A 27,180-nucleotide genomic window follows, 5' to 3' on the forward strand; every position below is an offset into this window, starting at 1 on the left:
AATAGTAGAAGCTTAGTTGATCATCCCCATTAAGAAAAAATTTTAGTCTTATTTATTAGTTGTTGTTTTATGTTAGCATGGTAAATGTTGAACAGGTAGGGTTGGCCGTGGGAATGTGGGGGGGGGGGGAGAGACATATGTAATACTCTTTGTAATACTTTAAGCAATAAAACAAAATTAAAAAAAAAAAAAGAAAGAAAAGTGATACAGCCCTGTACAGTGTGGCTCAGTTGATTGGGCGTTGTCCCATACACCAAAAGGATGCAGGTTCAATTCCCAGTTAGGGGACATGCTGGGGTTGCGGGCTCAATCCCTGCCAGGAGGCAGCCAATCAATGCTTAGATACACATGGATATTTCTCTCTCTCCCTTCCTCTCTCTCTCTAAAAATCAATTTAAAATAACAGTGGTACATATACCCTATGGAATACTACTCAGCCATAAAAAAAATGAAATAATGCCATTTGCACCAACATAGATGAACCTTGAGAAAATCATGTTAAGCAAAGTAAATCAGAGAAAAGATTTAGAATAATACGATCTCACTCATATGGAGGGTATAAAACCAAAAACAACAAACGAACAAACAAGAAACTCATGGACAATAGTATGGTGGTTACTAAAGGGAAGGGGGTTGGAGGTGAGGGTAAAGGGAGTGAAATATATGGTGATGGAAGATTATTTGACTTTGGGTGGTACAAAATACAGATCCTGTATCATAAAAATGTACACTCAAAACCTATATTGTGTTATTAACCAGTGTCATTCCAATAAATGTAATTTTTAAAAAGTGTGTTGCCGATAAAAATCTTTATTTAAAATATATTGTTGCAATTCATTATACCGTATCATTAATCTATATATATAAAAGCCTAAGTGAATGGATGACCGGATGGTAGCTATGATGCACACTGACCACCAGGTGGCAGACGCTCAACGCAGGAGCTGCCCCCTTGTGGTCAGTGTGCTCCCACAGCGGGAGTGCTGCTTAGCTGACATGGGTGCCAGACACTGGGCTCACAGCTGGTGAGAGCAGCTGCAGCAGCGCGAGCCTCTCCCACAGACACTCCCCCTGTGCGCCCAGCGGCGGTGGCAGGTGCAGTGGGCCGGATGAGCATGAGGCACAGCACCCAGCCCGGACTCGGGCTCCTCCCTGGCCGCCTGCCACTTCGCACACTATTTCGTGCTGTGCGGGATCAATGCAGACAGCGGGCTGGAGCCCGATGAGCTGGTGGGTAAAGCCAGGCTGCAGTGATGTGGAAGTCCACTGATTCCTGCAGGCCAGGCCAAGGGACCCCACCAGTGCACGAATCAAATAGTTCCCATCAAATACAGATATTTTAAAAAAAGAATAAATAATATAGTAAAGAGTAAACAGCTAAAGTCACATGCATGGGAAACATATTGGTTTAAAACAGAAGGGCTGGGCTCTGGAGTCAAACTGTAAAAATTATTAGCTTTGTGGCTTAGAGCAGTTTAACTCCGTTGTGCCTTTGTTTTCTCATGTGTAAAAAGCAAATGTGACATTATGCTTTGTAATAAATATATTTTCGTTCCTCATCCACTATTCCTGGCTCATAGCTCCCCCAAATCCTTAGAATTTCCTAAGCATAAGCAAAATGGGAGCATCTTTTGTTATAATATTTGGTCTCTCGTCACAGGTTCCTGAATAATTCTTGAGTCACAGAAGTTTAAGAAATTCTTATCTATAATAATAAAAGCGTAATGTGCTAATTAGACTGGATGTCCTTCTGGACGTCCTTCCGGCCGCGGCGGGCAGGGGCTGAGCCCATTGCATGAATTTCGTGCACCAGGTCTCTAGTAATCCATAAGAAGCCCTTTTCAACCACACTTGAGTTTACAATATGAGGTTACTTCTGGAAAGCACCTAAGAAAGAGAGCTGGTTGCCAGGGGAACCTGCCAAGTGATTAGAGAGAAAACTTTCAGCCCCACCACCTCCTAATCTTTGAGGAGAGGAAAGGGGCTGGAGATTGAGTTCAATCAGCAATGGCCAATGACTTAATCCATACTGCCTATGTAATGGAGCCTTTATAAAATCTCCAAAGGAGGGGGTTTGGAGAGCTTTCAAGTTGGTGAACACATAGACATGCTGGGAGGTTGGTGCACCTCGGACCTTATCCAATGTACCTCTTAATCTAGCTATTCTTATATAGCCTTTATATTATCCTTCATAATACACTGGCAAGCATCTGTGAATGTTGCTGAGTTCTGTGAGCCACTCTAAAAAATAAATCAAACCCAAGGAGGGAGTTCTGGAATTTACTGACAATAGGTAAGAAGCACAGGAAACAACCTAGACTCACAATTGGCATTCAAGAGGGGCAGGAGGGACAACAACAAACAGACAGTCTTGTGGGATTGAACCCTTAACCTGTGGGATCTGACACTATCTCCAGAACTGAGTTAAATTTGTAGGACACTAAGTCACTTCTGCTGAGAATTGGAAAATTACATGACAGTGTAAAAATAACACATATCAGAGTAGTAATAATAGTATCTATACCTCTGATATAACAAACATTCAATAAAATATTAATTACTATGTTAAATTATGATAAAGATTTTTTAAATGGCCTTCTTTTTACCTAAGTATCTTACACATATAATGAGAAGTAAATTATGAGATGAAACTAGAGGCCCGGTGCATAAAAATTTGTGCACTTGGGGGGGTCCCTCGGCCCGGCCTGTGCCCTCTCGCAGTCCGGGATCTCTTGGGGGATGTCCACCTGCCGGCTTAGGCCCGCTCCCCGGGGGGATGTGGCCTAAGTTGGCAGTCAGACATCCCTCTGGCAGCCCAGGAGCCCTTGGGGGATGTCCGACTGATGGCTTAGGCCCACAGTCGGATATACTTAGCGCTGCCAAGGAGGTGGGAGAGGCTCCCGCCACCACTGTTGCGCTCGCAATCATCAGTCCAGCTTGTGGCTGAGTGGAGCTCCCCCTGTGGGAGTGCACTGACCACCAGAAGGGCAGCTACTACATTGAGCGTCTGCCCCCTGGTGGTCAGTGCGCATCATAGTGACCAGTCGTTGGGGTCAATTTGCATATTACCCTTTTATTATATAGGATGACTTTTTTTTTTTTTTTTGGAAAGTCTAAACAAACCCAGGGTTCTCAAAGCTGTCCATCAAATCTATGAGAGGTTCTTGAGACCCATAACTACTTTCATAATATGTTACACCTGCCTTTTTGACTATGTTAACATTTGCACTGATGGTTCAAAAACAATGGTATATGAAGCTACTGGTACCTTAGCATAAGTCACGGCAGTGATACTAAATTGTATTAGTGTAGTATCCTATATTCTTCATCACCACACACTCAAGAGTAAAAAGTCAGTCTCACTAAAGAATGTCCTTAATGAAATCTTTAAAATTATTAATTTTATTAAATCTCTACCCGAGTGCATGCTACTCTAACATTCTATGAAATTACATAGAAAGCACATAGAAAGCACGTCTACTACATACCCAAAAAATGGTGATTATCTCAAGGAAAGCATTTAAATGACTTGAGTTGTGAGCTCAACTTGAACATGTATAATGGAAAACCATATTTTACTTAAAAGAACGACAAACTAAAGTTATAAAACCAATAAACTTTTATCATGTTAACATTAAGATGTAATGATAAATGCATTGTGGAAAACCTTGTTTCCCAATAATTTGTCCTTGAGTATGCTTTTCATAACATAAAGAAAAAAGAAGACATCTATAATAATAAAAGCATAATATGCTAATTAGACCAGACAGCAAACAACCTTCCAGACGAAGCTCCAGCAGAGGGGGCTGAGGCAGAGGCAGTTAGGGTCGATTAGGCAGACGAGCAGTTAGTGGCAATCAGGCAGGCAGGCAGGCGAGCAGCTAGGAGCCAGCGGTCCCGGATTACAAGAGGGATGTCCGACTGCCCCGAGGGGTCCCAGGTTGCAAGAGGATGCAGTCTGGGGTGAGGGATTTCCCCCACCCCTCCTGTGCACAAATTTCATGCACTGGGCCTCTAATATAATATACAAACACTGATTCACAATTAATCCTAACTCTAACTGGAATCCATTCATTAAACAAATAATTACTGGGCACTTATCAAATAGCCAGGCACTATTGTTCTAGGGGTTGGAAATATAGTTGTGAATAAAACAAAATCTTTGTTCTAAAAAATACTATAGTGGAAAAAATTGGAAAGAATTGCATTTTGTCATTATTTTGAACAAAAATTCACAAAATTCAAAACAGAAAACTGTTTTATAAGATGAAAATTTAAACAGTTGTTAAATCGTATGAAGAATCTTTTGTTAAAATTTAAACTTACCAAAGCAAACTGATTGACTTGAATGAAGAGTTTTTCTACCTCCTTTTCAGTAACTTCAGTCCCAAAGCCCTTATATTCTTTGTAGGCTTCAAGGTAAGAACGCAGCCACTGGTCCTGTAGTTCTCTACCTGGGTAGAGACTATAATCTACATCACTCACACCTAAAGTGAAAAAAAAAGTGCAATGAAAATTTTAAAAACACATTCTCTTATGTATACTTTTAATTATTCATACTATCTACATAATTTTCATAGAAAAAAATAAAACATCTGGCTGAAATACTAGATTTAATTAGCATGTATTAAAATAAACCAAACAATCATAATGTATATTTAAGTTTGAATGCACAATACAGTTGACCACCATCATCAATTCACATTGCTTCAATTTTTCCTCAGTGTGAAGCTTGAACTACCTGCATCAGAAGCACTGAATCTTTGAACTAAGCAGCCCAGAAGATTCTTGTGGACATTAATATCTACAGCATTTCCTACAACTGTGGCTCAAAATCTTTCTTGACTATTGCTCACAGGGTAAGAAAGACATTTTATATTGAAACCTCATACACATACCCGATATTAAGTTTTACAAACCATATTTACCCTAGCTATATGTTCCAACTCCAACATTTTCTACTACTTATTTTCTGGTCCTTGCTTTAAAATAATTACCCCACAAATTTGATCTTATCATCTGCAGTTTTCAAAAACTAGCCCAGAAGATAAAGTTCATACTATTTTGCCTAGCATTCAAGGTTCTTCGTAATTTGGTCCAAATTTACTTCTCTGATCTTATAACCTATTCTCCTGCATGAATTTCATATCCTACAAAAATAAGTACACTCATCTTGGAAGTTTTCTCCCTTCTTCCTATAGTACCCTCCTTTCTCTTCTATCTGTACATGCAAATGCTACCTAACTCTCAAGTGTTACCTTTTTTCTATGCTACCTTTCAACTTGTAGTTTAATTTCTTTTCTACACAAAATCATACTAAGATCAGTGAAGTTTCCTCTTTCATATCCATAGCAGTGACTATCCTTAACACAATGATTATTCATTATATAAACAGCTGCTTTCCCTTCCTACAGAGATGTGGAAATATGTACAGTATATATGTAGAGATATGACATACATATGATAAGCATGGTGTAGGGAAATTATTGAATACATGTAAATTGAAACTTTTCCTCAACTTTTTTTCCAGCCGGTAACCTAAAGTATATTAAAATATATGAATGCATGAATGTATACAAACACAAATTCAGCAATGAAAAATTCCTAATAGGTGTAAACCATCTAAGGGAATTTCCTATTCCTGAGTTCTAGAGCATTTCATGTTTCTAAGTATAGTCATAAAATGTATTTTAAATTAATTCCATTTACATTAGAAAACCTAAACCTTTTATACTTGTCAGTACTAATGGAATAACTTTCAGGGGCAAAAATGATCAGCTTTTCAATTATTCATAGTCAAAGACAAAAAAAACACGCACAAAAAAAACCCTCAAGCTTTTTAATTAACCAACATTTCAAAAGCCCAATTACACAATGGAAATAGCAAAGGCTTTTAAATTATTTTTAAAATTGGTTTCAAATCATAGTCTCTGTATTTTACTGTGCCCTTGATGAGTTATTTCCCTCATCTGTATACTGGGAATATTACCTAACTTAAAAAATTGTTGTAGAGGAAAAAAAATAAGGTAAAGTAAGACTTGTAAAGCACCTTGCACTGTGTCAGGTCCTAATAAAAGCCTCAATAATCATTTCTTACTAGAAGCCCGAGGCACAAAATTCGTGCAAGAGTAGGCCTTCCTTTCCCCCGCTGCCCGTACCGCTTCCCTCTGGCAGCTGGGACCCGGGCTTCCCTCGCAGCCCCGGTTTAGTCCGGAAGGTCATCCAGAAGGACGTCTGGAAGGATGTCCGATCTAATTAGCATATTGTGCTTTTATTATTATAGATTTCCCTTAAGACACTAATGAAGAAGTCTTCTCTATCCTCCAGTAATAAAAACAAATAAAGAACGAAGATCAGAAAAATGTTAATAGAATTTTGCTCCTCTTCCCAGTTTATCTATTTTAAAGAAAAAAAAAATTCTAAAAGTGTCAGATCAAAGTTACATTATGCTATTCCACTAGTTAAGCCCTGGATTTTACCTGCAAATTCATTGAAATGATTTCCAATATCATATGCCAGGTAGTTGTATCCAGAATATTCATAATCAATGAACTGTACATCACCTATGTGAGACACAAAAACAAAGACATAAGAAATCACATATAAGATCAGAAAAACCCTAAGCTATTTGTAATTAAATAGCTTTTAATATTTTGTCTCATTGTACGTGCTTGGTTACATGCACTTCTGAGACAATACAGGGTAAGGCTGTGAATTTATGGCAATGAGCTTTACAAAATTCAATTATGTATCTTTGTCAACAGCTTCTTTATGAACATTAATGTTCACTATAATTAAGAGAAGTCAAAATACTGTACACAGTCATTCTCCAAATTCAAACAAAAGCAAAATGTCTTTCACCACATGGGGGCATCAGTTACTTAAAAATTCAAGTTTAATTAGAAATGAAAACTATCTTTGTTAATTATTATCTAAGCAATATTTTTTAAAAATCTGATACTCCAACAAGTGAACTAACAAGCTAACCTACATATAGGAATCAAATATAAACTTTGAAAGACTTGAATTCTGTGAATCCTGCAGTTATGCTATTAACACTTGCTGATCAACTTATCAATATCCCTAATTAAAGAATTTAGCTGCAATCAAGTTTTAAGATTGTCTTAGAATGCCATATAACTAAAGTTTCTAATACATACCTGAGCAGCATTAAAGTGGTTGTTTTATCTTTTCTAAAAAAACAAAGGTACACTGACTACTATAGGAGATCTGGGACTCAACAGATTTATGTTGTTGATTTTAAGAGACAAGAGAAAATGTTGAGAGCAAGAGAGACCGAGAGTGAGAGAGAGAATATGAATCTAAATGGGTCACACTATTTATACCAGATATCATAAACTCAAAGGCTTACAAGGGCCAACAGTTAAAATGAATACATAAACAGAGACACTGTAAGAAGAGTTTGTAAGCTGCAATTGTGAAAATAAAAAGCATATGCCTGGTTACCCCGTCTTTTAAAGATAGATCATACTAAGGTAACAAACTCCTGGTCTTATACACACTGGCTTTCCTCCCTCCCAAAAAAAGATCTTTTGAACTATAATGTCTTGATACATATATGTATGTTTAATTTGGGATATATGTTGATCATATTCAAACTCAAAAAAACAGAATTTATGACAAAAAAAAGTCACAGCAAATGAAGTATTTTACATAAAAGTAAATTTTTAATGTAACTGTATTTAATATATCCTTATATATTTGTATAAATAATAGTCAAGTCTAAAGTAAAGTGAGACTCTAAGTATCAAAGCTCAGTTATCAAAATCTGTATGCATACTGACAAAATAAATAAGATTTTAAAATGTTGGTAACTACAATAAATCACTGCAATTCAAACATCATAAATATTATATTCCTCAATTCACAAAAAATAATCCCATGGAAAATCTTAAAGTTAACCAAATCACTCTACTAAAGTGTAGAATGAGAAGACAGAGTGTGTTTCAACCAATCACTTTAAATTATTTTCTGGCCCTGACCGGTTTGGCTCAGTGGATAGAGCGTTGGCCTGCGGACTCAAGGGTCCCAGGTTCGATTCCAGTCAAGGGCATGTACCCTGGTTGCGGGCACATCCCCAGTAGGGAGTGTGCAGGAGGCAGCTGATCGATGTTTCTCTCTCATCGATGTTTCTAACACTCTATCCCTCTCCCTTCCTCTCTGTAAAAAAAATTAAAAAAATATATTTAAATTATTTTCTGGTTACCCTTGGGAATGAGAGTGAAGATCACTATCATGATAAAACACTTTGCAGCCATGAAAAATTTTTTTCATTTTCAAAGATGATTTAATGACTAGGAGAATTAGAAATGTTATATGAAAAAGATACAAAATAGTAAATGCCAATAATCCAATTTATTAAAATATTATGCCTAAAGAGGAAAAAATAAATAAAAATAATACATGGGGGGGGGCGGGGAGGATGAGTGGAAAATAAAATAGTTCAACTGGTCTCATTACCAGTGACAAATGACCCTTTTTCCTTTATATTTTAAATTCTTTACAATAAACGTACTTTTAAGAGGGGGAAAAAAGACAGCTTAAAAAAGTAAGATGAATTCTTTACAAAACTGTAGATAGGTAAGAGACTAAAACAGAATGATTTGGGAGATTCCTATTCACTTGGTCTACATGAAATCAGAATTCAAGATTTACCAAGTTGCACAACTGAACTAATGAAACAGTTTTAATATTAAAATGTTTTCATTGCAGCTGTTGATTGTTTTAGCTCTTTAAACATAAAATTCTTGTAAAGCTCATATTAACTGTTACATGCCAATAAAAATACACAGCCCAGTCCTGAAGTTTACTTGCCACATAACAAGTTTCTATTTCAACTTTCAAAATTATATTTAGAATTTGGCAAATAAGTTAAAATGGCAGGTAAAACATGCCTGCTTATAAATACAACTTAAATAAAGCATAGATCATTTTAATAACAGTTAAAATCTGTTTCAGTATGAATGTTTTAGCAATGACTTTTTGTAGTAGCATTAATTCATTAAAACTATCCTTTATTTTTATATGCTATGTCCAGTTTATAAATAATGAAATTTTAAAAATAAGAAAATGAAGCTAAGAAGATACAGATGAGGCTGTTACCAGGCTCCGTGCATGTGAACAAGTGATGCGATAAACCTCCAGTCAGTGCGTTTAAGAAGCACGGGGTGCGCCGCCACATGGCAGCAACAATGGCATACCTAATCTGTAGCAGATGAAGAAAATTTGGCAAACTCACATTTTACAAGACACAAAGCTTAAAAGGAAAAAATTTTTAAATCCGCATTAACTATTCTTTTTCAAACTATTGCAAACAAAGTGGAACTCAACCTTAAATTTAATCTTCTGCAACAAAGTCAAATTAAAGACGCCTACTTCCCTTACTTTGGGTGCCAGAAAAATCAAATTACTACAAAATGCTTTCTACTAACAGAAAGCATACTAAACCTTTTTTCTTCTACAAATTTAACTTCTGACTTCTAAAATTTCCAATTATTTAGAGGAACGTCGACATCACTATTAACAATCAATAGTTTATATGGCATGATTATCTTATTTCTTTAAAACAAAGTTTTAATAGGATTTTAAGGATGGAAAAAAATGAGAATACTCCTTAAATTTTTATACAACATTTTATATGTATATGCATTTTCTGAGGGGATTCTCAAGTCTCCAAATTCTCAAGGGATCCTTGACCTCTGAAAAGTAAAGGAGTAGTGCTTTAAAGGCTAAGACTATATATTATTTATCTTTATTAATTACCACACTGACTAGCGCATAATAGGTAAAGCGTAAGATTATTGAATAAAATAATTTATTCAATTTTTAAAAGCTACATTTTTCATTACTATATTTCTTGTATATCTTCACAGTAATAAAATCTACTCACTACCTAAACAAATTGTTAAAATCTCAGTATAGCTGAAAATAGCCCATTTTTAAAGTACTTTAAAACCAAAAATATATATATTAACTAAGACTATAATTCACATGACATTCATTTGGACTCCTTTATTTTACTGTTGCTAAGAAGAAAGGAGGAGAGATAAAAAGTAAAATAACCAATATAAGAACCTGAAAATCTTTCTAACTTACTCTACTTCGTCTGTAGTTTTATACATACAGTATGTATGTACTATGAGTATACTAATATTAGCAACATGCTTTCTTTCTTACACAGAAAAAATAAATACTCTGCTCTGGGAAACTATCCCTCTGGTTTTCAGTAGTACCTTTACCATAGCACTCATCATTCTGAATGTAAATATCTGTTTCATAATCCAACTCCTCCAGTACAGGGCATATGGCTTCCTGAAAGGGCAGTAAGTCCCTCTCATCTTTCATCATACAATCCACAGAGCAATACCTAGCACACAGGAAGTATTAAAATGCTAGTGGAATAAATGAAAGTTTTTCAGAGAATGCTGGAGGCACAATGATAACACACGTTTAAATGTGTGTGGGGAGAATAAGCATGAAAGAACAAAGGGAGGCATTTTTGACATTCATATTCAAGTATATGATTGAATATACAATGGGACTGAATGTATGTACAGAAAACATTAAACTACTAACTATTTTAGGTAGCTATTTTTACAATCCATAAGTTTTTTATTACCTGATTTAGGGATATTTTATTTTATGCCAATTACGATCTGAAATACAAGTTAAAACAAAGTTTAACTATCCTTCATAAAAATTCCACCCTGTAAAATATAGGTTACCAAATACAAAAATAAATTTGTATTTAAATTTTAAAATAAAAACAAATAAAAAACTACCTCTCCTAAGTTATTAAAATGTCAGTAAAACAACCACAATAATGCCTTTTCATGAATAACAGAATGGATAGGATTTAGAGCCAATCAAGTGATGAAGAATAGTGACTCACCAATTTTTTATTTATATTGTGTAAAACTAAAGAAAAACCTGGTTTACACTGTAATTCCCAGAAAAATCTTTTCTTTCCATTCATTTGTATTTCCTTAAATAGCTGTAACTCAGCTTCTTATATTTTGCAGACATAGCAAATAAACAATGATTGCCATTCCTGAAACTTAAAGTTATATACAGTGGGGCCTTGACTTACGAGTGTCCCGACTAACGAGTTTTTCGAGGTACGAGCCGTCTCTTGGCCGATTTTTTGCTTTGAGTTGCGAGCTAAAATTCAGGTTACGAGCCAGCTTCAGATACCCCACCGCTAGTTGGCGCAGCGAACGTCACAGTGAACGCCACAACATCAGCCCAGCATCACGTGTCTCACTCATTCACTTTAAGATTTGACATACAAGTAATTTGAGTTACGAGCTCCATCACGGAACGAATTAAACTCGTAAGTCAAGGCCCCACTGTATTAGATCTTTATATGAGCTTTTATGAAGAAATGGGGAGAGGGAGAAAATGAAACCACCTCCAGTTAACACTATGACAAAGCATTAAGACATGAGACAACAAACTAAAAAACTTTAGCAATTATTTCTAACATGTCAGCAACTAAAGGTTTATTTGAAATTAAAATATTAGATTTAAAATGAGGTAATAAACATTATTACTATTTGTTCTACTTAGTATAAATTATTTTTAAATTAATCATTGATGAATTTAAAAGATGACTAGTGACTGGTCTTATCTTACAGTTCAGGAGCAAGAACCACTGCTTTTGATTTTCTTATTATGTAACAATCCTATCATCATATCATTAAGTAGTCTTTTCTTACCTTTTTAAGAAGTCATGTCACTGAAGGCGAGAAATGGGCTGCTGTTTTTAAAAACCACCTAAATTCTGGGACTAACTTTTCAAAAATCTTGACAGCTACCATCAACTTCAGAAAGGAAGCTCACTCTTCTCTCATATTCCTGAGTCCTGTCAACTGACATGGTGAGAAGAGGCAGTGGCAGTATTTCTTCCTGTAATGCCTACCATTCCTATAACATTCACAGTTGAAAATGCCTATAAACTGCAGGGTGCTCATAGTCTTCATGTGTGTCTATATGTGAATATGTAGTTATATAGTATATACATACATACACACATACATACATACATTCTTAAACTTTAAATTAATCACTCAAGGTACAGTTACCATAGAATCTTTAAGTTGCACTGAAAGACAAACTGCATTGTCATCGCATACCTAGGAGCCAAAATTCTCCTAGTTATAGTACATAATTAACCTTCTTACTTACAGTAACCATTTTAACTTTTTCACAGTCAGATACATTTTATAAAATGGATCCTAGACACAAAATACAGGTGTTGGCAAACTATGTATGCTGAGTCCAAATCCAGCCAGCCCACTGCCTGCTTTTGTAAAAGAAATTTTACTGAATACAGCCAGACATATTTATGTATTATCTAAGGCTATGTTTGCACTACAACAGAGTTGCACAGTTGCAACAGAGACTATAATATGGAATGCAGAGCCTAAAATAAGTACTAACTAGCCCAAGCATGTCAAACTCAAAGACTAACAAGGGGCAAATAAGGTTTAAGTTTATGTGGGCCACATAAAAACAAACGCTTCAATTTTCATAGAAACGTAGGTTTATTTAGATAAGACACATGCTGAATACAAAGGGCTAAAATAAATGAGTAATCGTTAGCATAAAATAGAACATTTTAATAAAAATTAATTTTTTCTTAAACATTAACTTACCAGACACTGAATAACTGCACAAATAAGCGTAACACAAATAAACCCTTTTTTCTTGTTCTCCGAAAGCAAAATATTTCCTTTTGCACACACCAAACAAATCAGTACAAGACTAATGACGTGGCAATCGGCTGCTAAAATATTCGCTGCTAGTATTACTGGAGAGAAATGGTGCGCCTACACCTAAGACGTGTAAGGAAAATGAATGCAACACGACTATAGTAATCAGTCATGAGCAAACATTGTAGTTCATTATTAATAATTATGTATAACAGAATATTATAAAAATTTAAGTTATGAAATTTTTTATTAAAACTCTTACATACCATTATTTTGGCTGGGCCACAAAAATATTCATTGTGGGCCACATGCAGCCCACAGGCCGCAAGTTTGACATGCTTGATCTAACCCCTTACAGAAAAAGTTTGCCAACCCTTCTTATGGTAAAAATACCTGTAACTGAGAGCTGCCTAGTACCTAGTCCAGTGCTATATACTCGATAAGCATGATCAGAAACCATCTGAAGTAGATATCATCTAAGTTGAAAATAAAGCAAACTAAAGTTCTAGACTATCAGCAATATAGGTACTGCCTGGAACTCTCTGCTAAACATGCAGATTCTTAAGCTCATCTATAGAAATTTTTGTTCATTTGGTCTTGGACTTTTTTTCCCAGTAACCAACATGATTCTGGCACAGAACTAAATATAAACACTGAATATAGAGATAAAATGACTTTTCTCAGGGGTGGGGATTGTCCTGCCCGGGGGCCGTATAAAGCCTGCAAAATCATTTGGTCTGGCCCTGTCAAGGCATTAGGGGTGAGTTAATTAAATGTCTGACCAAATATAGCAGGCTAATTTTTAAGGTGATAATTTTGTATGGCCCGCAAATGATGCTCTAAATATCCATATGGCTCTTGGCAGAAAAAAGGTTCTCACCCCTGACTTATCTAATACCACTTGCTTCCATATGAGATTGAGAAGAAATGTGAACCAAGGTGTGCTCCATTCCAAAAGTCTATGTTCTAACTTCTCCTGATTATAACTAAGCTTTAATATATCTGCTTTTAAGAGTTAACGTAAAGATTTTTAAAACTGAGTTACAATATACAAAATCTAAGTTATTATGGTTGAAAAATACATGTGGAAACATTGATGATCCAGTTTAAATTCATGAAGTTTAACTAAAATTTGCACTTCTGAGATATTAAGGATCTAAAACATACAACAGAGATACTAAGCTTGATGATGTCAAGGCCAGTTCCTTGGCTTTCATCTTATTATTTTTATATATTTATATCTCATAGGTGAGTATAAAATGGTGAGGTCCTGAGCTCAAATTATAAAAAGTGATAAACTTATTTTGAACATAATATGCAGCTTAATAATTTATTCTATGTAGAAATTATTTTAACCCCAAAAGATTCAACACTTGGTTTTTAGATGCTGTACAAGGTGACGAGTTAAGGTAAAGAACTTTGAGATACATATTTCTCACTTTAATTATCATTCTTCTGATTGCAGCCATAAGTAAATACTAATGCTAAGCTACAGTCTATTTTATGCTACTAAATTTACTAAATTTTATAGAATTTACATTCTTTTAAAGTCTGAGGCATGGTATCTTCCCCTTATAAAGACAAATAGGTCATAATGTTACTTCAAAAAATTAGCTCCTAATTTGAAACAAAATGAGATAATAATAAACAGAAAAGGCTAGTCACAAGATTCCAACCACATTTTCTTAATGCTTATCAACTAATAACATAAGAATTGATTTTTTTAAGTGGATGTCATGGAATTCACACTAGCCTTTCTAACAAACACTATAAAACCATTGGTAAGTAAAAACAACAAAACATCTCCATAACTAACACACAAACAAACTCAAAGACAAGAAACAAATGGTATATAATAGACTTCTGAAGAAGGACAAGCTATAAAATATATATCAAACTAATATTTGTTGAACTTTGAAATTTATTGTGTAGAAAAAAAATTAGACACAAAAGTATGATTTAGGTAATTCTTGGTAAATATAAACAAATGACAATTTTGAATTCCTAAAGCCAAACTGAAGCATAAAAGTTTATTTCAAAATATGAGAACTTTTCATATCACTGATCAATAGTTTAGATAGGCAACTGGTAAAATTAAAACATAAAAATGTACTTTTAATAACGAAGACAAAGTAATCTGATTTTTTTGGTCCCTTCTGTTTTAGTTTTATAAATAAATTTGTTCTATGAAATGAATATGCAAAAGAAACATAAAAGTATGAAAGTTAAAATTATATTCCAAAGGAAATAGACTCTCTTTGATTAACTTGCAGTTAAAAATAAAGCTGAGTGTCCACTTCAAGCGCAAGATGAAGTCCCTCACTTGAAATTCCATTACATAACATAATGTGTTATTCGGTCTTACACTCAACGTAAAAGCTAATACATTCCTTTAATGTACAACTAATACTTGTCTCACAAATGGCACTGAGATTTGGTTATTAGTATATAATGTAGTACATATAGTCTATGACAATAATATATAATAAATGGACAATAATAAACTAAAGGACACTGTCAAGTACTTAATGTTTTAGGGTACTCCTAAAGTTTTAAGAAAATAATTCTATACAAAAACTTCCAGATATTCAAAATAAAGATGTCAGCTTAGTGTATTTTTAAATAAGGAAATCTCTAAACTGCATTAAAATAGCAAATATAAAAGTTACTCAATGTTTTTGAAAATAGATGCTTCAGGCTACCACCCTTGACAGTGTTCTTTACTTGGTTTTCTTCAAGTAAAGCAAGTTATAAATATCCACCACCTCTTATTAAAATAGTCTCGACTTACAATCTATTAATAATGGTCACAAATATTAATGTAACATAACTATGACCATTTAATCAGAATTCTTTGGCTTTAGTATCTTAACAACACACTTTTGATTCAAAACAATCTTCCAACTATAATGATTATCTTCAAAACTGATTTCCTATAAAATGCAATAGCTTCATAGTTTCAAACAGACTTTTTGCATACTAATCTTTCAATCAAAATTGTATTTTTATATTTCAGTTTAGTACTGAAGGACATCTGTTTAGCAACCAAACCTCAAACCACTCTATCCAATAATACAACCAAGTGTTTCTGAAATATAAAACAGAGAATTTGAATATAGAAAGATATGATCAAAGAAAACATTTCACCAGAAAGTATCACTGTCTACCTCAAAATATATTAAAACTATTTGCCAGATCTTATTATTACTTCAGTAGGTACAAATATTTCCTCCATCTGTGGCCCTCTCCTTAGCATCAAACTACCTAACAAATCAGCATAATAAACAGGTTAACAGAAAACCTGGAAACATGTGTTTCGAATACTGTTGTCCTTCCTAACACTGAGAAAATTTCTATATTTATAAAGCAGCATAGTGTCAGTTGGTTTTTCAATAAACCCCATTACAAGCAGGTGTATTTTCAAACAATGAGTTATCAAATATGTTTTATAGTTAGATTTTATAAACAAGTCATTTTTATCATGTCTCATTTAAAACTCGCTTAACAGGAACCAATCTGTTTCTATTAAATCAACTCTAGGAAACAGTTTATATAAATATACAGAGAATATATATTCCTAATTAGTACAGTTACCATGACTTTATAACCTATAAGAAAATATTTAAAGACTTCATGCATGTTTTCAATCCTTGCATTTGAATTAAATTTGAGACAAAAATCAAAGGACCACAAAGAACATCAAAGAATTCATCTTTACTTACAGCTAAGGTCAAATACCTACCTTGTTTCTCATTGTAGATTATGTTCTTACATAGTAGGTCATTATGGCAAAGCACAACAGGTGAGCCCAGGTTGGAAAGAATCCTCTTCATCCAATTCATCTCTTCCTGAAGAATCTGAGAGCTTGGAATATCACTTAGGAACCTATTAATTTTAAAAGAAGAGTAATATTTTCCTTAAGTTAATGACATTTTTTTCAAGTTGGATTAACGATTAATAATTAATTTAGTAAGTTTTTCCATTCAATAGCACAGACTCCTGAATTAAAACAAGCCAATTATTCCAGAGGCTGGAATAAAGAAAAACCTTTACAATGAACTTACACATGAAAAGAAACTGAGCAAGAGTTAAATTGCAGGGCAGAAAAGTAAAAAATACATCACTACAAAATTGAAGGAAAAAATATATATGCTAATAGCTAACACTAAGCAGTTTTCTAAAAGTTTTACACTTACTTCCATTTTGTAGAGGGAAAATCAAGACACAAAGAGTTTAATAAAAACAGGTTTAAGTGTATTACTTAAAGTTACAAAGACAGTCCATTAAAGAACTAAACATCTACTTCAAGTTTGGAAGGGTAAATGCAGTATAAATCCATTAAATTCACATTTCAAACTCAATATATATTACCCACCATTGATAAATGGACTCATATTATTACATGATAATCTATAATCATTATATTACCATGTGGCAATCACACCATGGAGTTCTCATATTATTCATTGTAGAAACTGGCTCATAGTAGTCAGACTGGGAAGGGTGAGAGGTAGTGTGATAAGATGGCCTAGAGATCATAGCACTTTACCCTACACTCTTCTGTACATTTATTATGCTATACTTATGTTAATTTGACAAAAACAGGGTGCTACCACAAATTCCTCAATAGCACCATCAGGCTTACAAAATGGCTGTTAGTTTACTCTTTCTCTTCTTCCCTTTATACTTTAAGCCAAGTTCTCTTCATTCTTTCTCTAGACCAGGGGTGGGCAACCTTTTTATGAGTGCGTGCCAAAACCAGCAAAATCTCTGACTCAAAATTCTTCTGCGTGCCAACCCTCATTTTTTGAGAACATGTTACACCTACTTGATATCTCTTAAGGTGTACGTATGTGAAGAACCTTGAAAAAATAATAAAATTCATTCGAGCGACAAAAACACAGTATATGATGATGAAAAATACATTTATTTTTTAATGTATACATGTACACTGATAGTCCGACAGAAAACTTTATGACTCCATTTGATATTATCAGTGGGACTTTTGCTGCTGCATCACTGATGACAGATTTTACATCAGGTTTATATTTCGTGACCTTCAGAGATATGCACGAGCTACTACTTTCATCTGTCAGGCTACTCCTATTACAAAACTTAACAAAATTTATCACTGAGAACAAAGATTCACAAGCGTATGTGGATGAAACCAAAACACTGGTCGGATCTAGGAAGGCAGGGAGAGTTAAGGCAGAGGCCTAGAAATTGCTCTTCCCCTCTCGTCAATCCATGTCTATGGTCTTTAAGATAACTTGTTATGTAAAATTATTTATTTATCTAAGATGCACCTACACTGAATTTATCTGAAAAATAAAAAAGTCGATATTAAGAAAAATTGTAAATGGAAGATTACAAGAGAGGGTTTCGCGTGCCAGCAGAAGTTACTGGCGTGCCATGTTTGGCACGTGTGCCAGGGGTTACCTACCCCTGCTCTAGACTCTCAAATTATCCCTTACTTTTCTATTTTTCTATCTTTCTCTCTCTTCTCTCTCTCTCTCTCTCTCTCTCTCTCTCTCTCTCTCTCTCTCTCAGTAGATATATCTCTAAGTGACCATTAAGAATGACCAGAACGACTGGATGACCAGCAGTAGCTATGATGTGCAGTGACTCAGACCTTGCTGCTGGGGCCCTGACAACCCCGAATCTGGTTCACTCACACCCTGGACCCATACAGGAGGAAGGAGGGAGCCCAATTCTTCGCGGAATCGGCCGCTGGTTAGCTTGCTGCTGGGGCCAACCTCCAGCAGTCCCTCCCCCTGGCCAGCTGCCCCCCCCCCAATCGCCCCAATTTGGGGGGGCGGCCCCCCTATTGGTCCCAATCACCGGCCAGGCCGAGGGACCCCACCTGTGCACAAATTTGTGCACCAGGCCTCTGGTTACAATATAATAAAGATTCTGTACACTGAATTTACTTTAATGAATTTTCCTATTCAGGTGGTTGCTACCTGTATTTTTCCCACTACTGCATTCTACTCTACACATAGTTTCTAAAAGTAATCCTTATAGTTCTTTAAGTGGTGTAACTGGTTCTTTTAAAAGTGGTGTACTTTTAAAAGTTCAGAGTTAAGTGGAAATAACAGGATTCAAAGGATTATGAACATGGTAATTACAAACATGTACAAACAAAAAGTTAATTGCTTTTAATGTTCTAGTTGAATATTTTCTATTGGGACAGGATGCTTTCACCCTGTTATTAATCACTGGGCATCTCCAGCTTTTCCAAAGTATCACATCAAGATTTTAAAATATACCTCAAAAGAGTCTAGGAAATATGACCCAAAACCTATTCTAGATGCTTTGATTTTTAAAAGTACTAGCTAATATTTATTTAGCACTTAAATGGCCAGGCAATGTTCTAACTAATTTCTACTAGTATATACTAACTCAATTAATTCTCACAAAACCCTCAAAGGTTTTTAAATGTACTACTCTTGCTTTTTTCCATTTTACAAATGAAGAAATAGATAACTTGCTGCCAAAGGTTAAAAAGCAGAAATGTTAATTGGCAAAACTGATATTTCATCCCCAAGCAATACAGTTCCAAAGTCTTGTGCTCCAAAACCACACTACACTGCCTCTCAAACTCTGCCGTCATCTTTAAAAAAAACCCACAAGGAAATCTTCTTTCACTTTTGCCATCTACTTCATTATTTTTAAGTAGCCTTCCCTAAAATCTTTCAACAAAATAGCTATTTCCAAAAAAAATTTTCTGTTTTTATGCTGTTGCTTCCCCAGCACACTAGACATTTGCCTATCCCAATTAAAGGAGAATAATATCCCTATCAAATTCAAAGTTTGACCAAATACCTGCAGATACAAACAGTTACACCGCCCTGGCCGGTGCTGCTCAGTGGTAGGAGTGTTGGCCCTTGCACCAAAGGGTCGAGGGTTTGACTCCCGGTCAGGGGCACATACCTGGGTTGTAAGTTTAATCCCCAGCTCTGTTCGGGAAGCATATGGGAGGCAACCAATCATAGTGTCTCTCTCACATTGATGTTTCTCTCTCCCCCCCACCCCTGAGGTTTAACAACAAACAAAAACAAAAAATAAACAGCTACACAGTGATTCAAATTAAATGTTGAAATAATAATACTCAACAGAACAATACAGCTATTTTTCCCTAATAAAAATTATTTAAAAAACAAAAGCAAAAAAACTTTTTAGGTCCTACATGTGTCTGTTGTTCTTAAAACAAAGACTTGCTAAATACAAAAGCTAAAGTTTTCATGTACATTTTAGATGTAAAGAACAAAATAAAATTTCTAATTTTTGTACTAGTATTAATTACACTATAAAAAATATGTTCAGTGGGGCCCACATGGCTCAGTGATTGAGCAACAACTTATAACCCAGGAGAAGTCATAGTTCAATTCCCGGTCAGGACACATGCAGGAGGCACCCAATTAATGACTCTATAATTGATGTTTCTATCTCTCTCTTTCTCTCCCTTCTTCTCCGAAATTAATAAAAATATGTTTAAAATATATATATGTTCATATAACTTAGAGTCTAAAAACTGATTTACGAATAGTTTTATATAGAAAATAATGAAATACTATAGTCAGTTTGACCCTACAAAATCTAAGTAAGACTCTAGTAAATGAATTTTCAACTTCATTATATGGGACTTCAATAGCCATAGTAAACTAAGACAACCCAAGCTTTTTCACATTCCATTACTACACTGCCCCAATGTAATCTCTAGGCCTATTCAAAACAGCTTTGAACAAAAAGACTTTTTTTTAAGTCTCAATGACCAACTCATACTATGCAAAAACATACCTATTCATAAGTGATTTTTTTATTTCAGTTACTTGCAAATAAATGTTCTATATTTATTTTTTGTCCCCTCATCTCTGCCCACTCCCATATCCCCTTGCTTTTGTAGGATTTGATTTTGTTTTTGTTTTTTTAGTCATCTGGGGGGAAAAGAGAGAGGCTTTATTTCTATAGTGCCATCTGAAAGTCAAATGAATCAATGACTATTTTATTTCAATGCAGAGATAAACCAAACCAGATTTTATATACAGAAACCTTATAGTTATCTTTGAGAACTAGTATTTAGAGCAATGTGAAATATTATTTCAAATGTAAAAAGTAATTTCAGTAATTTTACCTTTTATTAAGATCTTCATCTGCAAATCCTGTGGGAATAAGAGAGAAGTATTTCCTCATCTTCAGCCATAGATTAGATTTGGGAATCCAGCCATTGTGTGCATGAATAGCATGAATTTTAGCAAGCTGACGTGCAATTAGCCTGTTTAAAAACAAAAGAGCATAGAAAGAAAATGTTAAGAAAGTCAATTCTCACAAGGAGAGCAAAACAAATGCTTAAAGCAGTGGTTCCCAAACTTACTTGGCCTACCGCCCCCTTTCCAGAAAAAATATTACTCAGCGCCCCCTGGAAATTAATTTTTTTTTAATTTTAATAGCAATTAAACAGAAAGATATATGTATTAATGTTTCTACCTTTTTCGTAAAATATAGTAAAGAAAGGTGTAAATTAGAAACATTGAAGTTTGAAATTATGAAACTATTGAACTCAGAATAGAAAGGTAATACATCAGAAGGAAGAAAATTACAATTAATATGGCAATTAAATACTGTGTCCCAAAAGGGGTTGAGTATCTGAAAGTAGGTGGCCTATTTTGATTACACAATGTTTGGGACCAGCAGAACAATACACAAATATAAATTATATCAAGACACATATTAGAAATTAATCAAAAGATACATACATTTATACTGAGTCACTTTAATCTTGAGCCTTGAGGTTAAGGGGCAAAAAGGGACTAAAGTAAAAAGGTAACCAGGGAGATAAGTGGGTTCTATGAGTTAATTTCTATAACTGTTGTTAAAGACAAATTCTCTGAAAAAATATTTGGATTTTATGATGTCAGAATCAATCGTCTTGATGCAACCTCAAAATAATTTCAAGTTGCATAATCTAGTGCCCATGCTATATTTGTCTCTGTAGAAACCAGTACAGAAAATCTGATGGAGGAATAAGCATACCAAACAAAAATTAGTTACCAAACAGCCTATAGACTAGGAGGCAAAAAAATGACTTAACAATAATCCACAAATTAAAGAACTTAAAACTGACATATTGTCAAAATGCTAACCATCTAATGTAAAGCTCCTCAAATTAGTTCTACGACCTACAACAAAGCACCATGTACAAACGTCTGAGGTCCCACCTGAGATCTATTCAATCACAATCTCTGAAGGTGGGGCCCCCAATATTCTTCATTTTAAACAAGATCTCCAAGTAATCCTAATCCACTGTAAAGTCTGAAGGGCACTAATATAATGCTCTATAGCTTGGCTGTGTACTGAAATCAAACTTTGGAACTTCAAAGAAAAAAATACAGAGCCCTGGTTACTGCCCCCCTCTCCCCCCCCCCCCCCCCCAACGCCCGAAATTGTGATTTAATTGGTCTGGGCATTGGGACATTTAAAAGCTTCCCAGATGACTTCAGTATGCAAAAATGGTTGAGAACCACTCAAACTAAGGCACACAGGAATCTAACATTGTAGTAATCCTTCACCAATCTGTGATTACATAACATAATTTTATGACAGTTTTATTACTATAGTGAATATTTTTATCTACCCAGTTCTGATTTTTCCTTTGGAGAAATTTCCATACTCTTCATTTTTCATGTGATTCATACAGAGTTTATCTCAATCCTGACTCTCTGTCCTATCTGCAACAGTAACTTGAGTGAAGATATGACACACACTTGCCCAGGGCATTCCATCCTTCAGGCCACAATAATTGGTTCAGGGCACATTACCCAAGCTAGGCCAAAAGGACTTGATCCCAGAACTTTTGTTGAAGCTTTGACTTTGGTTGAAGCCTTTATAAAAAGAGGAATTCCTTACTCCACAACCTGGGGTGGCAATATTAGGTAAGCCTGCAACTGCTGATCACTGTAATTGTCACTCTTAAAAAATTTGCTAGAAAATAAAACTTCTTAATAAAGTTTGTCAGAAAATAAAGCATGTGACTCAGTGGATGGAGCGTCAGCCAGCACACGGAAGAGTTGCGGGTTCAATTCCCTATCAAGGACATGTAGATGGGTTGAAGGTTTGATCCCCCAGCCCAGTGAGTCCAGGCGCATACGGAAGGCAACAGATTCATAGCTCTCTGTCTCCCTGACTCTCTCTCTCTTCCCCCAATCCCCTTATACTCTTCCTAAAAATCAATGAAAAAATATCCTTGGTTAAGGATTAAAAAAAAAAAAAAAGAACTTTTTCAAAAAGATAGTGATATTCCTAATGATACTGTTCTAGAGCCTGTGGATCCATCCATGTTTGAACTCATTCTCAGTTATATATACAAATAAATTCCTTCTTCTTTAAGTCAGTTTGAATTCTCAAGTTATCCTCAATCAAGAGTACTAATGCGTTACCAAAATATTAAAATCTGTAACCTTTTTAGGTATGTGTGCTTTGGTTCATATCTCTCAAACAAATTAGGAAACAAACAACTTTTTATATAAATTAAATAACTGCTACTTGATTGACCTTCCTGAAGAACACATACTTCTGTCTAAAAAGAATACAGTAAAAAAGAAATCTATTTTTATGCCACGTTCATATCCGCATAGGCCAGTGGTTCTCAAACTTCTGTCCCTTTAAATACAGTTCCTCAAGTTGTGACCCAACCATGAAATTATTTTCGTTGCTACTTCATAACTGTAATGTTGCTGTTATGAATCATAATGTAAATATCTGATATGCAGGGTGGTCTTAGGCGACCCCTGTGAAAGGGTCGTTCGACCACCAAAGGGGTCGCGACCCACAGGTTGAGAACCGCTGGCATAGGCCCAAATGAATGTATGATACTTTAAGAAGATGGAAACTTCAGGGAAAGCCAGGTGATGATAAAGACAAAACAAAGAAGGGGGCAAATACGCAAATATACACACACACACACACACACACACACACACACACACGTAGACACGTGTGAGAGACACATATATGTATTTTATGCCAGTAAGAATAGGTTTAAAACTTTAAGAATAGAGTTGGGACAAGAGGCCTGAGGAAAGGTATGATCTGTGTTAAATAAAACTCATGGGCAATCTATGTCAAAAGAACATTATGTCCTAGAAATGTTTACTCAACAAATGAAACTGGTGATTCAGGAGAAAAATCACATATCAGAACAGGTATTTAACACTAACAAACTTTATTTACTGTGATTTTTAAAAATAATAATAATGTCAATTTTTATAGTTTTACCCAGAGTTTGTATGAAACCCTGATTTGCAAAATATAAAATGTAGTCTCAGAAGTTGTCTAATTATAAGTTTTCTAGCTGGGAGTGACTGGAATGCCAATTCTCTGGTAAATACTTCAAAAACGAATAATATATATGGCCACAATTTCAAGGGGCTCTTATAGATTAATGGAATCTGTTGAATATGACTAGCTGCTAGAAGAGAAAGCTAGAAGAGAAAGCTGCTAGAAGAGAAAGCAAATTTCGAATGTCTTGACTTTTCCAGCAGAAAGGTGGATATTTGGGGTTGTGCCAATTTCCTTACAAAAATCAAAATTGCTGTTTTATTTCATAATCTTTAAGTTGTCCTTCAAATCTAAAATTATAAGCCATGGAATACCAGAAAGAAGTGCATAAAAATTTTAATTAATTACATGAACTTCACCTTCATATTCATATACAAAGATCCTGTAGACTACTTCCCATTTCACACCAATTTCCTACTAGTTATAAGAGAAATATTAAATGAATATAAACTCTAAGTTAACAAGCAAAATTTTCCAAATGATTTTATAAAACACTTATCAAATACCATTTTCTCCTTTCAACAAATTTGGTATTAGTTGAAAATGAGTTATTTTTATATGAAATTTAAAAAATAAACATTTCTGCATAAAGTAATATATACCTACACAAATGGACAATAAACTAAAATATTAATGAACATACTAGAGCAAAGTTAATTATTTGTAAAAAATATATCAAAACTTAAGAGCTAATTATGATCTTCTAAAGTAAATTATAGATATATTTGCCCTATGTATAGGTGCATTATTAAAATAAAACTAGATTATATAAGGGCAAAATTAATATTAAATAATTGTATTTAATAGTTAAAGTACATTCAGAATGTTATTTAAAATGTTTTGTAGCATTTTCCCATAAAATTCAAAATAGAATAACGGCAAATAATAATAGTAATAGTTGAGATTGCTCGGTCAATACAATTGATAAATACTTCCATAAATTATCCTACAAGGAACAAAGATCATGCCTTATTCTTCCATCTAGTGTAGAACTCAGCATTTAGAAGAAGTACTTAATAAGCATTTGATAAATTAGAATCATTATATTAGCACCAGACTCAGAGTACATTTAGAAATTTACCAGACCACCAAAAGATTCTGCCACTAGTAGCCTATTGTCAGATGGATTAAAATCTATCTTGTATTTTTTTAAAATCACATATAGTAAGAATTGTAACAAAATTAATGGCTTGCTATACAAAAACAAAGTGACCATTTGAAATACTGCCTGTTTTTTAAAAGAAAGACATCTTCTACAAGCCTCTTCTCAAAGTACAGAAGTCAAGTCAACTTCTACAGGTCCTAAAATAACCTGGTCGATTTTTTCTGTAGAAACGTTAACAAGAGCTATGGCCAGGTGACTCAGTTGGTTGGAGTGTTGTCCCATACACCAAAAAGTTGCATGTTTGATTACTGATTAGAGCGCATACATAGATTGTGGGTTCTATCCCTGGTAGGCAGCATACAGGAGGCAACTGACCAATGTTTCTCTCTCATATCTATCTCTTTCTTTCTATTTCTTCCTCTCTCTCTCTCCCCGACACACACACGTCCTCTAAAATCAATAAACATATCTTCAGGTGAGAGAATAAAAAAAAATAAGGAAAGGAAGAAAATCTATTTATAATACAAATATCCTCTTGGAAGTAACAAATATAGTTCAACTGTAATCATAGCACCTACATACTAAAAAACTAGGCTTTGCTAACAGATTTTTTTTAAAAATTAAATCCTTCATACAAGTTCCATATTCACCTAAAATTTTTGATAAATTGGGCTCTGGACTCCAAAACCCTATGTATTATTTCAGTGCTTAATATTAGAAGTGTTTTGGGTCATTTAGAAGACTGGTGATGTTTCTATGACCAGAAATATGTCATTAGAACTTAACTCTTATTTACAGTTGACCCTTCAACAACGCAGCAATTAGGGGCACCAAGGTGGACTTCCCTGCACAATAGAAAATCCACATATAGCCCTAGCCGGTTTGGCTCGGTGGATAGAGCCTTGGCCTGCAGACTGAAGGGTCCTGGGTTCGATTCCGGCCAAGGGCACATGCCTGGGTTGCAGGCTCGATCCCCAGTCGCGGGCATGTGGGAGGCAGCCAGTCAATGATTCTCTCTCATCATTGATGTTTCTATCTCTCTCTCCCTCTTCCTTCCTCTCTGAAATCAATAAAAATATATTTTTTTAAAAATGGCTATTACATTAAAAAAAAAAAAAAAGAAAAGAAAAAGGAAATCACATATATCTTGGACTCCCCAGAAACTTAAATACATTATATAGTTGACCCTTGAACAGAACAGGGATTAGGGGTATTGGCCTCCCATGGAATTGAAAATCTGCATATAACTTTTGACTCTCCCAAAAAATAACTACTAATAGCCTACTATTAACTGGAAGCCTTACTGATAACATAAACTCAATTTCCTACAATGGGATACCACCTCACAGCCAACAAGATGGATACTATAAAAAAAAAAAAAAATCAAGTGTTGGTGAGGATATGGAGAAATAGGAACCCTTGTACACTGTTGGTAGGAATGTAAAATGTTGCAGCTGCTATGGAAAACACTATGACAATTCCTCATAAATATAAAAATAGAATTACCATGATACAGTAATTCCACTTATTTAGTGGCCCAGTGCATGAAATTCATGCACAGGGGTGGGGGTGGGTGGGTGTCCCTCAGCCCAGTCTGCACCCTCTCCAATCTGGGAACCCTCGGGGTATGTCCAACTGCTGGTTTAGGCACGATACCTGTGGACAGCAGTCGGACTTCCCTCTCGCAATCCAGGACTGCTGGCTCTGAACCACTCACCTGCCTGCCTGATCGCCCCTAACCACTCTTGCTGCCGGTCTGCTCACCCTAACCCTTTTGCCTGCCGGTTTGTTCCCCCCCAACTGCCCCCCCCCCCGCAGGCCTTCTCGCCCCCAAATGCCCCCTCTTGCCGGCCTTCTCACTCCCAACTGCCCCCCCTTGCCAGCCTTCTCGCCCCAGAATGTCCCCCCCTGCCAGCCTGCTCACCCCAACTGCCCCCCCCCCGCCGGCCTCATGGCCCCCACTGCCCTCCCCTACTGGCCCATGGCCCCCAACAGTCCCCCCTC

The 27,180-nt window shown here is 35.3% G+C and overlaps 1 protein-coding gene across 2 annotated transcripts in view; it reads right to left on the reverse strand.

Annotated features, from left to right (window-relative positions):
• The window catches only part of ETNK1 (ethanolamine kinase 1), a 53,484-nt gene that overhangs the window by 9,963 nt on the left and 16,341 nt on the right, over nucleotides 1-27,180 (reverse strand). For both annotated transcript variants that reach the window (XM_006090655.3, XM_023755516.1), the window contains exons 3-6: nucleotides 20,869-21,009; nucleotides 16,477-16,619; nucleotides 6,480-6,563; nucleotides 4,327-4,487 (exon numbers count right to left, since the gene is read on the reverse strand). In XM_006090655.3, the coding sequence (XP_006090717.2) occupies nucleotides 4,327-4,487; nucleotides 6,480-6,563; nucleotides 16,477-16,619; nucleotides 20,869-21,009 (529 nt within the window). The remainder of the gene's footprint in view (nucleotides 1-4,326; nucleotides 4,488-6,479; nucleotides 6,564-16,476; nucleotides 16,620-20,868; nucleotides 21,010-27,180) is intronic.

This window comes from Myotis lucifugus, unplaced genomic scaffold, assembly GCF_000147115.1.
Source record: "Myotis lucifugus unplaced genomic scaffold, Myoluc2.0 scaffold_78, whole genome shotgun sequence".
NCBI lineage: Eukaryota > Metazoa > Chordata > Mammalia > Chiroptera > Vespertilionidae > Myotis > Myotis lucifugus.